This window comes from Ictalurus punctatus, chromosome 7 (genome assembly GCF_001660625.3).
Source record: "Ictalurus punctatus breed USDA103 chromosome 7, Coco_2.0, whole genome shotgun sequence".
Lineage (NCBI taxonomy): Eukaryota > Metazoa > Chordata > Actinopteri > Siluriformes > Ictaluridae > Ictalurus > Ictalurus punctatus.
Genome location: NC_030422.2, coordinates 22,952,676 through 22,969,506, shown reverse-complemented (window position 1 = coordinate 22,969,506; position 16,831 = coordinate 22,952,676). Strand labels below are relative to the sequence as shown.

The 16,831-nt window shown below is 39.0% G+C and overlaps 1 protein-coding gene across 1 annotated transcript in view; it reads right to left on the bottom strand.

Annotated features, from left to right (window-relative positions):
• Window positions 1-16,831, bottom strand: part of fgf11a (fibroblast growth factor 11a) — a 78,893-nt gene that overhangs the window by 10,128 nt on the left and 51,934 nt on the right. Inside the window, exon 3 of the mRNA XM_017471146.3 lies at window positions 13,402-13,505. Coding sequence (XP_017326635.1) covers window positions 13,402-13,505 — 104 coding nt within the window. The remainder of the gene's footprint in view (window positions 1-13,401; window positions 13,506-16,831) is intronic.

Sequence of the window (16,831 nt, the reverse complement as noted above, 5' to 3'; positions counted from 1 at the left end):
TAGAGGTCATAAAATAAAAATCTATAACAAAGTTTGTACTAAAAAGGATAGGGTGCCTAAAACTTGCACAGTACTGTGTTTTCCTAGATGTAATACTTTTTCTTTCTAAATTTGTTTCATTCCTGCCAAACGTAATTGCATTAGCATCTATGGGCAGTAGGTGGCACTCTCTAACACACTGTTCACTGAGTCATCAGACTACTGATGAGCCATAAGCCAGTATTACAGAACTAAACCAGAGCCTTTATTCTCTCTCTCTCTCTCTCTCTCTCTCTCTCTCTCTCTCTCTCTCTCTCTCTCTCTCTCTCTCTCTCAAGCTCTCTCTCTCAAGCTCTCTCTCTAACACACACACAAACACACCTTTACACTGTCAATCATTTTCTGCTTCACTTTCCACTCACAGCTGAGGTTTCCACTAATTGGATTCTGGTCGCTTGGTGTAGGAACTGTATATTAACTGATGCAATAAAGTGCAGATGGGGGGTTGCACCAATTTTCATGTGCCAGTTAAAGCAGGGCTACAAGGCTCTGACATGAGGATGAGATTGCTGTCAAACTCTTTGATAGACAGGACTACGGGCCTAATGGAATAGTCAGGAAGAGAAAGCAAAAAAAAGGGAAAGCAAAGGAAAGCAAAGGAGAATCGTTTCTCAAATACCAATGTGGGTTGAAAAAAGGAAACACACACACAAAGGAAAAAAGCAAGAAGGTGTCTTGGTCAGTACGTTTACATGAACAACAATAATCCGATATTAACCCGATTAAGACAATACTCTGATTAAGAAACTATCATGTAAACAGCGATTATTGATGACCTTAATCCGACTTTAAGTTATACTCAAAGTAAACACAAATCGAAGACATGTGGAGTATTCCTTTTATAGTCGCATTATCGACGTGCATTACAGACATGTATACACCTTAATCACATTATTACGTCGTGTGGGAGTTTTCACCGCATTTTGCGACAGGACACGTACACACTCGGCCGTGGTTAAGTGTTTGACGGCAAACAAGAGAGCACGGCTGTGTCCGAAACCGCGTACTTACCTACTATATAGTAGGCAAAATACATGTATATAGTAGGAAGTGAAATACACGTATCTGAACAGCTACATAGCAGGTAAGTACGCGGTTTTGGACGCAACCCACAGCTTCAAGTAGTCGTCTCTTTGCACGTATAGCATGACGAATAATTAACTGCACTTGAAGCTTTCATAAAATTAAAAATAGAAACACCTAAAACTGTATACGGTACCATAACAACGATGAACTGTATATTGATACGTGAAATTCTGGAGGGAACGTCGGACGGCGTGGCGTGGGGACGTAATGACGTGTGCCGTTAATCAGTCTATGATCTATACCATGTAAAACCTGAACATGAAAGGAATATTCTAAAAGCAGCTCATGTAAAAACCTTAATCACAATATAGTCTTACTCAGAATAAGGTCAATAATTAGATTACTGCTGTCCATGTAAACATAGTCATTGAGAGTCTACATAAAGCTACAGTCTGGGCTAGAAAGAAATCAGCCCCATCCTCGCTTCTTCATTCTGTGTATTTATCTTATGACCATTAGTGCTGTTGCACTTGGTTCAACAAAAGTCAAACATAATTCACCTTAAGCCGTTTATTACCAGCAAATAATCTGGTGTGGATGCCAAAAATAATGTCATTGCATGCGTACCAATTAATTTGGAGTTACAGTAAGGTTTACATGATTCACTTTTGGTATCTCTCCCTTGTCAGTTAAAGCAGCACAAGCCAATCATGGACATGTTTCAGCTCATGTGTACAGAAGAGGACAGTTAACACTTTCCTCCAAGTGCATACAGCTCATCTCTGTGATGTTGCATGATGAGCAGCAGGTTTTTAAAAAAATTGTCAAAACCAATAAATAAATATTTTTATCTTTGTTTTTATTCCCATTGGTCTCACTGTCAACTTGTCAGTAACATGTTTCACACATTTTGGCCACGTTACATATACACCAATCAGCCATGACATTAAAACCACCTGTCTAATATGGCGTAGCTGAATTGTGCAGCCAAAACAGCTATTTGGAGGTCAAGTCAACACCTTGAGCTCTTTGTCAGGTTCCTCAGACCATTCCTGAACAATTTTTTCAGTGTGGCAGGGTTGCTGAACGAGACCACTGCCATTAGGGAATACTGTTACCATGAAGGCGTGTACTTGGTCTGCAACAGTGTTTAGGTAGGTGGTACGTGTCAAAGTAACATTCACATGAATGCTAGCACTCAAGCTTTCCCAGGAGAGCATTGCCCAGAGCATCACACTGCCTCTGCCAGTCACATCCTTACGCTTGCCCATTTTACATGCTTCCAACTCATCAACTTTGAGAACTGACTGTTCACTTGCTGCCTAATATATCCCACCCCTTGATATGTGCATTGTAATGAGAGCATCAATGTTATTCTCTTCACCTACCATTGGTTGTAATGTTATGGCTGATGGGTATATGTGTATATTATAAAATATGAATGCAAATGCTAACAAGTATTTCCAAGTATGTTCTTCATTTTTCATTTCAGAGTGTAAACAGACTGCAACACCATAGGCTGCAACTGAGATACACTGCCAGTCAGGTGTTGGAATCCCCATATTTTAAAATTATTTTTAATACCCTTCATTTTAAATAGACAACACCAAAATATTGATCACTCGAATTAGACATACCTCATATTTGCAGTATATTTTACAGTTAATGCTATGTGTCTATGAGTATTTTAGCTATAAGCGTAACAGCTTCAATCATCAAGTGTTCTTACCTTTAATATAACATTCATTTAGAGACCCATTAGGATCTGAGAGTGAACAGTTAATAAGTTCTATAAAGATTTAGCTTTTGTTATTTAGTTGCTCTTCTGTAGCATGTTGTTTGGTCTGTAGCAATAATAGCGATTAAACTGTAATAAAGCATAATAAACTCCAACTGTTCAAAAACCTTTAACTGGCAGTGTATATTAAAAAAAAAGAGAGAGCAAATATACAAGCAGGAGAACCTTTTGTTTTCAGAATCTAATTTAGATTAAAAGGTCGAAATTTCTCAATGCAAATGATTTTCCCTGACGACCATATATGCTAGCTATATACTAGATAATTGTACATTATTTATTGTACACTATTATTTTAAAAAAGAAGAAGAAATAATATTTTCTTCTCTCGTTGATGGATGATGGCTTTAAGCTCAGCTGTGTTTATGATTGAGAACGTTATGACTCATGACCTCAGGTCAGGATGGAGAATGCAGCAGGCCTGAATGAACACCTGCATGTTTCTGCATCTCTGACCCAGAAACAGCAGGAGAGGAGTGTGTGCGCATGTGTGTCCTCTGCCTTTCACCTTGACTAGCGGAACCTACAGGGAGTTTGGGGATTTTCCAAAGAGAGCAAGCGTGCAGCTTCCCCCTCCCTCCTTTTCTTGTTCACTTTCTCCCTCTGTCTCACCCTCTTTGTCGTTCCTGTACTCTGTACTTTAAGTTTTTCTTCTGTTTACCCCTACAGAAGACTTTTCATTTTTCTGCTCTCATTTCTGCAAAGGTTTAGAGGAAGGAAGAAAAAAACAAGGGTGTGTGTGTGGGTAGATAAAGAGGAGTGCTGACCTAGCAAACAGAAAGACGAATGTATGATTTTGAAAAGAGAAGGTCACAACAGTGCGTGCGTGCGTGCGTGTGTGTGTGTGTGTGTGTGTGTGTGTGTGTATGTGTATTCCGGGGTTTTCTTATATATATATTGGTGTACGAGGTCATTTGCAATTGTTGAATATCAGCAGCAACACACACAAATGTGTGTTTGTGTGTGTGTGTTTGTGTGTACGAGCCTGACAACTCTCCCTACCACGTGCACACAAATGACACACAACAGAGGAGACACTTGCCTAATGCTGTCAAAGTCAGGTATGTGTCCTTTTCCAAAGCTGCATCAGTACACACACACACACACACACACACACACACACACACACACACACACACACACACACACACACACACACTTTACACATAGTCTGTGATTATTGATGTGCTGTTCGGCTAGCTGATAAGTCTCCAGCTTGACTGTCAGTGTCATGGCTGCATCGAGCCAGTACACACAGTGGTGTTTGGATGCACACTACATCTCTTAAACTGCTAACTGCACTGGGACTAAACTCCAGCACAATACATTACTCACACTGTAAATACTGCATCATCTGAAAGAAATGTGCAGGAACGGATTCATGAGGAGCTGTGTGTGTGTGTGTGTGTGTGTGTGTGTGTGTGTGTGTGTGTGTGTGTGCATGAACTGTGATGTGACTGATGCTGTACCCAAGTTGCAGCACTTTTGCAATGCCAATGCAGCATACTTAGCAATCTCCTCTCTCTCTCTCTGTCTGTCTGTCTGCCTGTCTGTCTGTCTGTCTGTCTGTCTGTCTCTCTCTCACTCTCTCTCTCTCTCTCTCTCTCTGTCTGTCTGCCTGTCTGTCTGTCTGTCTCTCTCTCTCTCTCTCTCTCTCTCTCTCTCTCTCTCTCTCTCTCTCTCTCTCTCTCTCTCTTTCTTCCTCATAACTAATCTGGCTGGTCATGTGACCTAAGGTGATCCCTATCTTGCAACCTGCACCTCCTGCATCTAAATGAGAGAGACTAAGATAGTAAGAGATGGAGAAAAAGCAGGTGAGAGAGAGAGCGAGCAAACAAGTAAGAGGGAAAGATATAAAATGCACCCAATTACTGTATTTTGGCTGATAGTTTCACCCAGAAGTATTGTACTAAAAAACTGCTGATTAACAAGTTTCTCCCATTTTGGTTAAAAAATGCAAGTCGCACATTTTCCTGCTAGAGAATGATGTAACCACAGACGTTCAGCGAGGTTCAAATTCATGGTAAACCATATTCTCACTGCACGATTCACAAGCCATGTTTTCCACTAGACTGTCCCTGAGGACTCCACAAAGATTTCAGTGTTATCTGTGGGCTGCATTCATTCATCTTCCATAACTGCGTTATCCTGCTCAGGGTCGCAGTGGATCTGGAGATTATTCCAGGAACACTGGGTGGGAGGAGGACACACACAAACACATACACACGCACAAACACACACAGACATTCACACATTTATTCACACCTAGGAGTAATTTAGCAGAGCCAGTCTAATTACAGGGATCTTTTATGGGAAGTTGGAGGAAACCCTAGAATCCAGAGGAAACGCCCACGAAATATGAGAAACTCCACATTACCTGCTGTACCATCACGCCACCCTATCTATCATCTTGCTTACCATAAATATTTGTGTAATAAAAAGGTGTTATCTAGGCTACCATCTGGGGGCACAGAGGGAGATCATTGATACACTAAACCTTTTAGTTTTAGATTTATTCACTGGATGTATTCAAATGTTGTGGTACTTGAATTCTGCAGACAAGCAAACTGTGGTCATCTCGAAACATAATGGCTAAAGTTGTAGAAAACAGCAGTTTGCTAACAGTCCGAACTCTACCCTTCCTGCCATTACCCAAATACTGAGTACATACTGAGCAAATGCTTTTATCCTTTCTGGCATTAAAGTTACTGCAAATTCATGACCTCTAAATGAACTCATTTTTTTTTTTTTTTCAATAAGACCTTCCTTTTTCTCAACTCAGAACAGTCAGTCACCCTCAGCTGTTTAAGGTCAGAAAAAATAGACACAATCAGTAATCTGGATATGAAATAAAAAAAATAACTGTCAAGTAGTTAAAAAAAAAATGTGTTTGTATTTTTAACCAAATGTATGATAATCTGAAGTATTTCACTACTGACAGCACTGACAAAAAAAACCTTGAATAAAAAAAATCTGATACAATTCGTTAAACCAATTAATCACAAATAAACAAGTAACCATTCACTCATTCAACTGTCCTCATGTATTTCGTGATCATAAAGCATATTAGAAAAAAATAGAAAATCTGTTTAAAAGTCTGAGCATACACACTACAATTTCTTGTTTTGTTGGAAGTGAAAATATCTTCAATATAATTGAATTAAGTGAATATTAAAATCATGATAAACAAATATACGATTATTAAGCCTATTTGTACTGCAAGCTTCAAATAGTCTTATTTTGATGCCAGATAAGTTGGCTTCTTTCTAGAAATATATGCTTGAAATAAGCACTATTATTTTCTAATACATAATAATTTGAATCTCTAAATTAATCAATATGTCTAGTCTGAATAATCATATTTGTTTTATCCGAATCTCATTGTACACAGTAGATCAGTTTATATACAGTATAATATACTGTATTTTTTACTGTTGAAATATTGGAATGAAATTCTAACCTGGAAAAGTCAGACTTTCCGAGGATGAAAAGTTACCACTTTGGTATGAACAGTATAATTAGCTGTGTTACTTCGTTGCTGTGTAATTGCTCATGTTGTCAACTCGATCATGGAGAAGCCTTACTAAATCTGTGCATTCGCCCTTTGCTTCATGGGTCCCAGTTTTGAGATCTGGATTTTGGCTTTATGAAGTGGATGTCCTTATCCGGCATTCTGGTCTTGTTCATCACATACACAGAAACTATTCAAAGCAAAATGCAGAAATGCATTTAACCTGTGACCTATCCATCCATCCATTTTCTGTACCGCTTATCCTACTCAGGGTTGCGGGGGAGCCTATCTCAGGGAACACGGGACTCATGAAGTGGGGGACACCCTGGACGGGGGAAGGGGGGTGGGGTCAGCCCATCCCAGGGCATAATCATACACACATTCACACACCACAGACATGTGGAAATGCCAATCAGCCTACAGCACATGTCTTTGGACTTGGGGAGGAACCCCCCAAAGCACAAGGAGAACAAGTAACACACAGGGCAGAGGCAGGGTTCGAACCCCCAAACATGGAGGTACAAGGCAAGCATGCTAACTACTAAGCCACTGTGCCCCCCTGTGAACTATCTAATAGTACCTAAATACATGTGTGTGTGTGAGACTGTATGTGACTGAGAACTGTGGGCAATAATTAACAGGCACTGTTATACACACACACACACACACACACACACACACACACACACACACACACACACACACACACATACACACACACACACACACACACACACACACACACACACAGTGACTGCAAATTATTGCCCACAGTTCTCAGTCACATTGAAGTTTTACAATGTTATAAAGTAAATCATAATCAGAATTTTGCAGTCATTTTGGAGTAAGGCAATCATTAGACCAGATGCTGTGGGCAGAGCACAAGCACATCTGCTTTACATGTTAGTAATGATATTGATTATACATGCTGTTTTTACATACTCTGAGTTGCATTTTTTTTCCCACAACATCCTCCATGAACCTTGCCAAACCAGTAATTAATCTGAAAGTCATTTGCATTCTGGGATGAAATAGTGGCCAGTTACAATAATGACAAATTACAGGCTCATTTGCACAAATCATTTGCTATTACTTTTTCAATTATGGGAAAGTCAAATTGTTTGGTAGTAGGCTACCATGGTGATTACATTTTTATAGAATTTTTGTATGCTTGCCTAATGTATCACCAGTTGTTTTTGGTCTCTTTTGAATCCATTCACACCCATTCACACGCAATTTGGTAATGTCAATCAACCTACACCACATGTCCTTGGACTGGGGAGGAAACCGGAGTACCTGGAGGAAACCCCGGAAGCACAGGGAGAACATGCAAAACAGTGTGCGGAGTTGGGAATCAAACATCCATCCCTGGAGGAGAGAGGTAAATGTGCTAACCACTATTCCACCGTGCCCCCATTTTCATGTTGTAAATATTAATACTTTGCATAATCCTTAAACAATATTTGACCCCAATATATGCATTTTGATATGGTCAAATTTGGCCCCCTTTGAAAAAATTTGGACACCCCAGGTCCAGAGCTTCCATCTCACCTTCCCTTCTCTTTTTCTCTGAGTTCATGGTCTATGAGGAGTTCTACTCAGAGCAAAGTTAATAAAATGGGTCAGGTTACAGGGACTGGGACTATTTTTATCAAAAGCAATTTCCAACAGCCTCTTACAGGTAACACCAGCCTGCAAGCACACACCACTGACACCGAGCTTCACATCATTATTCATATCTACATACATACAGTACTGAACATATACAGCATGTACAGTATATAGACCAGTGAGATTGGTGAAATTATGCCCTGTTATGCTGTTGGAGTGATTTTGCTGGCATGGTTTGTGTCCAAGAGTTAAACGTCACTGCAAATCAATATGAGATTATTTTGACTGATCACTTTTTTCCAATCATGAATCATTTCTATCCTGATGGGTGTGGTCTTTTCCAGGATGACCCTGCCTGATCCACAGGGAACAATGGCACACTGAATGGTTTAACAAGTATAAAACTAATGTAAATCACATGCTATGGCCTATACAATCACCAGAATTGAACACCGAAGGGAGATTTTGGTGCAATAGATAACACTAGATAACACTCAAACACCAACTGAGAGAAAATATTTTGGAAGAAGTTTTTATTCCCTCCAGAACATTTCCAAAGATGTGTAGAATGGATCCCAAGGTGCATGGAAGTTTCCGATGCATGTTGTGAACCAACACCTTACTATGTTGTTTTTTCCTTTATTCCTTTTTCCTTTGTGTATGTAATTTTGTCTCACCCTAGCTCTTCTTCAAAGAAAGTGCCCACATGCTTTAACCCCGTAATTATAATTATAATTTATTTATAACTTAATTATAATTTGGGCACTTAATAGCATTAGGCATATCTCACGTCATTGTCTTCACTTTAATGCTGTACAAAGCGAACTACGGAAACGAAGAGAGAGAGAAAGTTGCAGAGTATGCAGAAGGAAAAGAGTGAAAAAGTGACATGTTTCTTTGGCAGGGAGACAAAATGACCATCGGCATCATTAAAACACCAGCTGAGGAAATAGCTTTATTCAGAATGGTGGACATCCGTCCAGTACAGCTCCGGAGCTATGTCAAATTGTTGCCAAGACGTTTTAAAGCTGTTCTGGTGACTTATGGCAGCCCAAAACCTTATTGAGACGCTTCATGTTGATTTTTTTTACTTGTCATCCACCTTTACTGTATGTGTACAGAGAGTGGGAGAGAGTGAGGTTGTTTGTGTGTGGTCTCTGTGGAGTCTGCAGTTACAGCATGTCTACCACAAAAACCATGAATTATTGATGAGGATTAAGTTAAATACATTCAAGTAAAAGTTGGTGTCTGCTCACACACACATAGAGCATGTCCTGACATTGCGCCAGATCATGTAATTAATTACAATATACCCAGAAGGAAAGATGAGGATGAGGAGCTATAAACAAGCTACTTTCTTCTCTGTAGAAGACGACGACCCATTTTTCACTATGGGAAAGGACCACAGCAGCTAGGGGGAAAAAAATGGAGAAAACCCCCACAAAGAAAGGAACTGTCCTCCTTTCTCCATCTGTGAGCAAAAGAGTTCACCTTATTTTACCTGCACTCCAATTCACACTTTCATCCTTCATGCCCCCCACCCCCCTTATTTTCTACTCTTTCCCCTGCCATGATGGTAAATGACTGTGCACTAAATCTGAAATAGTGATTACCACATACAAATAAACAATCAAAAGAAAAGAGCTGCTGCTCCGGAAGAGTACAGAGCACTGCAAAAAAAAAAGTAAAAAAAAAAAAAAAACTTTCCACAAAATTTCCTCACACTTCCCCCCACACAGCTCCCACACACTGAAATACAATGGCCACCTTGCTATCATTAATACAAAATAAATAAATAAATAAATAAATAAATAAATAATTTCTCTCAATAACTTTAGATTGCACTCTTAAAAATAAAGGTTCCAATTAGAAACAAAAAGGGTTTTTCAGCCTGATGCCATAGGAGAACCTTTTGAAGTTGCACAAAGAACATTTTACGCTCAAGCTCTTTAGAGAACCATCAATTTACTGGTGCTTTAAAGAACCCAGAAATGGTTCTTCACTGCAGTTATCATACGTTCTCTAAAAACCCTTAGTTAGTGCTTTAAGGAACCAAAGTAAGGTTCTTAAGAGTGATGCCAAGAGAACCTTTTCCAGTCCCACAAATAACCTTATAGGGTCCACTTTAACCTGTCAAGGCATGATACCATGAAGAACCAATACACTACTCCAAAGAACCTATAATGAACCTTAAAGAACTTCTTTAATCTCCTAAGAACCATATAGCTCAACTCAAGAACCCTATACAACCCTAGCTCAACCCTATACAATGAAAAATGATTCTTGACAAGAAGATGCTTGTGTGCTGTAAAGAACCATTGAAGAACCTATATTATTAAGAGTGTAGTTATGAACATGGGCTTGAGTTTCACACCTAGTATAGTCAGTTGTGTGCCTGATGCCTTTGTGTGCTTCAAAGCCTGTGAGAAGGCAATCAAAAAAAATTGTAACACCTGGAATTTCTTAGGTTTTATTACAGTTTATTACAACAAATCTAATAGCAATTAAACATGAATGTTTGTGGAAGTTATTAAATGGGAGCTCTTAGATGCTAATAGTACTCTAAATGAAAGCTTTATTAAAGGCAGATACACTTGAGGAGTAAAGCAGTTAGGCCTGTAGTTAAAATACTCAGTGATAGTATTACCTCTACAACATAAATATAAGCTGAGTTACAAGGGACTAATTAGAGTTATAAAGAGTTTGGCTTTTTCCAATGAGAGTAGATTTAAATAAACATTTCGAATATCCATCCATCCATTTTCTGTACCGCTTATCCTACATAGGGTCGCAAGCCAGGGGACACCCTGGATGGGGTGCCAATCCATTGCAGGGCACATTCACACACACATACGAAAGACACTAAGGACAATTGGGGATGCCAATCAGACTACAACACAGGTCTTTGGATGAAATGGGGAAGGAAATGAGTGCATGGAGGAAACTCCCAAAGGCACAGGGAGAACATGCAAACTTTGCACACATGGGGCAGAGGCGGGAATCAAACCCACAACCCTGGAAGTGCAAGGCAAACGTGCAACCACTAAGCCACCGTACCCTCCTACTTATCAACTATTTAATCAACAACAACAAAAAAACACATCTGGCTGAAAGTATTCAAGAAGATAAATAAAAATTCATCAAGGGTTCTTTGGCTGTTATATGTTTAACTTTGTGCTAGTTCATTCTCGGTAAAAAGGATCTTCTTTGAACCTTTTGAAGTGGAAACTGTGGATGCTATTCAGAACCTTTTACACACTTTGAGCCTTTGTAGCCTTTCTGTATGTCCTGCATATGATGCATGACAGATCAAGGTAACATCCTCTTATGGTTATTGTAACATTCTCACTTAGCTGAATTTAACTGAGTCTGTGTAAGTTTATGTCTGTGCAGGATATCAATAGTTTGTATGTATCATCTCTGCACAGCAGCTCTAAATGTAGTTCATAGAGGCGTTTATTACTCCTTTGAAGTGAGTATGGATTTAACCCACTTCTGTCTTCAGTGACCGAGAAAGAGCACATAAGGGAATATGTTTCAAGTTGTCTTTGAGCACTCAGATCTTTCTTGGCTGCCATTATCTTCCATTCTCACTTGAACTCTCCTCTCAAAATGAATTCACATGCAGTAGTTTTCTAGGTTATTAGACCAAAACTTCTCATCTGTCTCTAGATACATTTTGACATTCTCTCTGATACCAAGTATATTCCAATCCTTAAAAATCACTCTTTATTTATTAACAGCTCAGACACAACAACACGACTTGTTTCCATTGTGGCAATGACATGAATGCAGTTTGAGGTTGGGGTCAAGGGGGTGGGGCGGTGGGGGAGGGGGTGGGGCGGTGGGGGAGGGGGTAGGTAGCACAACCCATAACAGTCATGCTTATGCAGGTAATGAGAGACTGAGAATCACTGTGAATCAATGTATTTGTAATATCCATTGTACCTAAGGTACCTGTTGAGATATTTAAAATATACTAGAGCCTGAAAGTGTATGGTGCACACCTGTGGGAAACACAGTATAACAATATATGATGTTACTGATAAAAAAATACAACAACAAAGTTTTCCCTGAAGGTATAGTCATAGATTTGTAAGACTGTGTGAATTGTCCTCCTCAATAACATCTGCTTAACACATCCTTGTGTTGTCACTGTTTATTAGTGTTTTGTAGGCTTTGGGCTGCTAAATTTTATTAATAAAAATATCATATTGCTTCAATAATTATTTATTTAAATTCATAGCCAATTACAGTTTCTGCCAAATCTTTTTATACTTGCACATGGAATACCCTTTTAAATATATAATACTACTATTATGTAGAACAATGTATCTGCAGTTTCAGTTACATTAATGACAAATTCCTAATGAGTAAAATAGAAAGAGCAAAAGTCTCCAAGATAAAAAGTGAGTGAATGCAATTCTTCATACTAGGCTTGATTTAACTACTGTTGAGTTCAAACCAAGTATATTAGTTTTGCACTAAAGTCATGAGTTGCTGTTTAAATTCATGATTCACAGCAAGAATGAATGAACAGTCTACTAACACAAACTTTTCTGAAATGAATAAATAATGACCAGAGGTGGGTACTAATGCACTATATTTACTTTGTTACATTTACGTGAGTAACTTCTTGAAAACAAAACAGTATTTTTAAGAGTAGGTTTAACTGGCCATACTTATACAATGTAAAACCGGATAAGTTCATTTAACTCAAAAAAATTTGAGGAAAGTAATTACCTTAAACTTTTTAAGTTGATAAATCAATTTCTTTAAGCCAAATACACTTAAATATAACAAAAAATAAGTTTAAATTACAAAGTTTGAGTTAATTTTTTTTTTTATATTTAAGTGTATTTGGCTTAAAGAAATTGATTTATCAACTTAAAATTTTTGAGGTAATTAGTTTCCTCAAATTTTTTGAGTTAAATTAACTTATCCGGTTTTACAGTGTACTCTTACTCAAGTTATTTTTAATCACAGCTCCAGCTCCTCCGTTATAGTTAAATATTGAATATTTAATGATGAATATATGTAGTTTGAATCATTAGTTTATATGATATATAATGAGGTCGTGAGTCTCACGATACACTGCAGTGGTCTGAATCCAGACGCAAAAACTGCTCACTTTTTTAGCGGCTCAGTTCTAGAAGATAATGGCCGAAGAGGGGGATGAAGCGAGTGTATCGACGGAGGCAAGGCACACACACTGCAGCACACACTGCACCAAAATCAAGCATTTCTGGCCACAACAATCACAAAAAAGTCTGCAAAAATCCTGTACGGACTGATTTAACATGAACTAAAACTAGTCTGAAACACAGCAGTGTTAGTGTTATAACTCTGTATAGCAGCATCAGAATTACGCATTGCTGAAAACTCCTAACGGCTGTTTTTAAATATGTTTATAACTTACAGAAGTGTAGAGGTAGCCCTCACTGTTCATGGCAACGTAGAGGCCCGTCTTTGTGCTCTGGATAGCGACTATTCTCAGACCCACAGGAATCAAGTTGAACAGCACTGATGGAGAGAGAAAGAGAAAAAAAAGATAGATCTTATATAAATGTACTGCAATCCTAGACCACTCCTTTGGGATTTTTTTTTTGCTTGTTTGTTTGACATTTTGCAGTCACATATGAAAGCACAGTGGAGACAATACAGTGCACTTACAAAAAAAAAATAAAAAAAAAAAAATTCTTCAACAACAACAAAAAACACTACATATAGTGTTACATATAATATACTACAATATGCTAGTGTCCAAATGATGAGTCCTAGAGATAAAGCTTTTACTTTTATTACTAGGACTGTCACAAATATTACATAATAGGCTGATGGCTATTATTTGTGCTCATGTGGTGATATTAATTGTTAGAAAGCAATCAAATTTCTCAGTTAAAGTTTAGTTAAATAATCAAATCGCTACAAGGTTATATTCAATCATTAGGCTCTGATACACAGCATGAGTTATTTGTAAATACTTGTTTTGCTATGTTCAGTAGTATTGGAGTTCATTTCTACGCTCAATAAAATGCGATAAGATTTCATATATGAGTACGGAAATATAAATCACTTTACATTTATTTACATAGAGCAGTGTAATGTTCAGTAACCATTTGTGGTTTTATATTCACCCAATCATCCAGTCATTAATTGTCCTTCTGCTTCTCCTGATGGGGGCCATTACTTCTGCTTTAAAATGTAATTTATTATTTTCAGTGTTGTTACCTGGCTGTGTATGTGGCATTATTACCCTACTTTTTATATTTTAAAGAGGCATACACAGAACAGAAAACATAATAATATAAAATTTCATTCATTCATCTTCATTAATGCCTTTATCTTGGACAGGGTCAAGATAAAGATAGAAATGGGAGCCTGGGAACACAGGGTGTGAGACATCACAGGGCACCACACACACACAGGGGCAATTATGGCATAGCCAGTACACTTCGAGCAGCCGGAAATGATATGTACAATTGATGATATGCCAAAATTTCATAATCATGATGGGTTTAATTATTCCTTTTTAGGCAAACGCTTTAGTGTAGTAATATGTGGTTTGGGACGTCAGGAGCTATGTGGAGTGAAATATAACTGACAGCTCCATGACCTGACTCGTTATCTGGAAGTCTCCTCAGGCGCACAAGGTCTGGCCATAAACTGAGAACTGTGAAAAAGAAAAATGTGGTCGAAAGCTTGTTTCAACTCCATCATCACATCATAAATGTCCTGGGTGGTCTGTACTGTCCTCATTGTCTTCTGTTTTCATGATAAGTAAGTCAGCCCCCTCCCCCCTTCTGCATGAGTCTTTCTCAGCCTCTCTCTCTCTCTGTCTCTCCCCATGCTCCTCATTCTCAAGATGTTACATTCCACACACAGCAGCTTTTAGATTAATTAAAGTCTTTTGAAAGATGAAGTGTTAGTGGGTGTGTGTATGGTGGGACGGGTACTTGGCAAAAAAAATCTAAACAGTTAACAAAGAGAAATGTTGGGTGAATGTGTGTGAGCTGTCGATACAAAAGCGGAGATAATATATATTATTGCGCCCGTTGAAAATGGGAAATGTTAGAATCTGCATAAAAACTATGTAAAAAATGAAAAAAGGAAAGATGACTCCTTCCTAGATCACTGCAGGGGGAACAGCAGCCAGTGAGTCATCTCTCACAACTTAAACTGTCAGAGCAGAGCTGCAGTGTGGTTACAGCCATCACTCAGGAAGTCGTTTAGCTAACCAGCATTATGCAGACCGATGTCCTGAACTGCTCTGGAAACTGTAGTGACGCACCCAGTTAGGGTCATAGGATTGTGTGTGTACAAATATGCCCCAGATACAAGTGTTGTCCTACTCTGTCTTTGCTTGTTAACAATTACAGAAGCACAATGCAGAGTGACAGCCTTCAGGATCCTCCAGGGGCATCCAGCTGACCTCATCATGTTGGGAAAAGAGAGCGGGTTCATGTCGGGTAACGTCTCAGCCAGTCTGCCATTTCCCTTTCGCTACCTTTACACTATATTTCTGTATTCATAGACGATCACATTTCCTTTCACTGAATCTATCTTTTTTTCTTCCCCACCCACTGAAACCCATGTCACATCTCTTCTGCAGTGGTAGGGTGAAATCCTAAGCTCACTGTCTTTCAGTTTTAGCATCTTTCTGCCTTTCTGAAGTAATCATGCTGGGATTAAATAGTGAAGTGAGCCACTGTGTCTTCAGAAGATTATTGAAATGTGTTATTAGCTTCTAATAGGCCTACATTTGTGGAGGATATACTTTAAAGACCAATCTAATGTTTGCTCATTTTGTAGTTAAACTAGCCCGGCTTTCTCTCTTGACATTTCTAGAACAAAGTAATTGTATGTTTAAGTTTAGATTATCTTAATTGTCCGTGATCCAAATGTTTTCTTGTCTCGTTTTTGTCTTTATAGTCACTATGTATTTTCCACTTTTGCTCACTCATAATAAAGTTTGATTAGATTTCTATAACTCTTTGGATTTATTGTCAAGTTTTGGAAGATAAGAGAAGCTGAGAAGTTTCTCACTGTCATGTACGAAACCTTCAAGTATGCACGCCCAGGACACACACACACACACACACACACACACACACACACACACACACAAACACACTCCTAGCTCTTTTGTCCTCCCACTTCCCTCATTAGGGCTGTTACATAAGCAGCGGTGTGGAGACTGGGATGCCGTGTGCCAGGCACCAGACAGACAGGGCACACTGTGATTGAACACCCATCAGTGAGACACCAGCTGTTCCTCTGGCGTGGACACACACACACACACACACACCTGTCTGATTCAGTATGTGTACAGTAGATAGACTTAGAACACAGGCTTTCAATAGTAGCAATATCATAATTTGATATCCAATTCAACAGCTCATTTTACATTTTGAAAATAAAGAAATGTAGCTCTGGGGTGCATGGTAGCTTAGTAGTTAGCACATTTGCCTCAACGGTTAGGGGTTCGATTCCCGCAACCGTTGGCTGCCAGGTGTGCGTGGAGTTTGCATGTTCTCCACATGCTTTGGGGGTTTCCTCTGGGTACTCTGGTTTCCTCCTCCATAGTAAATTGTCCATAGTGTTTCAGTGTGTGTGATTGTGCCCTGCGATAGGCTTGCCCCCTGTCCAGGGTGTCCCCCGCCTAGTTCCCTGAGTGCCCTGGGATAGGCTCCACACTCCCCGTGACCCTGTGTAGAATAAGAGGTACAGAAAATGGATGGATGGAGCGATGGATGGAAGTTTAGCTCCCATTTCAGTGTTCCAGCAGCCCTTTGCTATCAATCCCAAATGTCACCCTAATCCTAATCAGTGTCCTTTTTAATCTATGA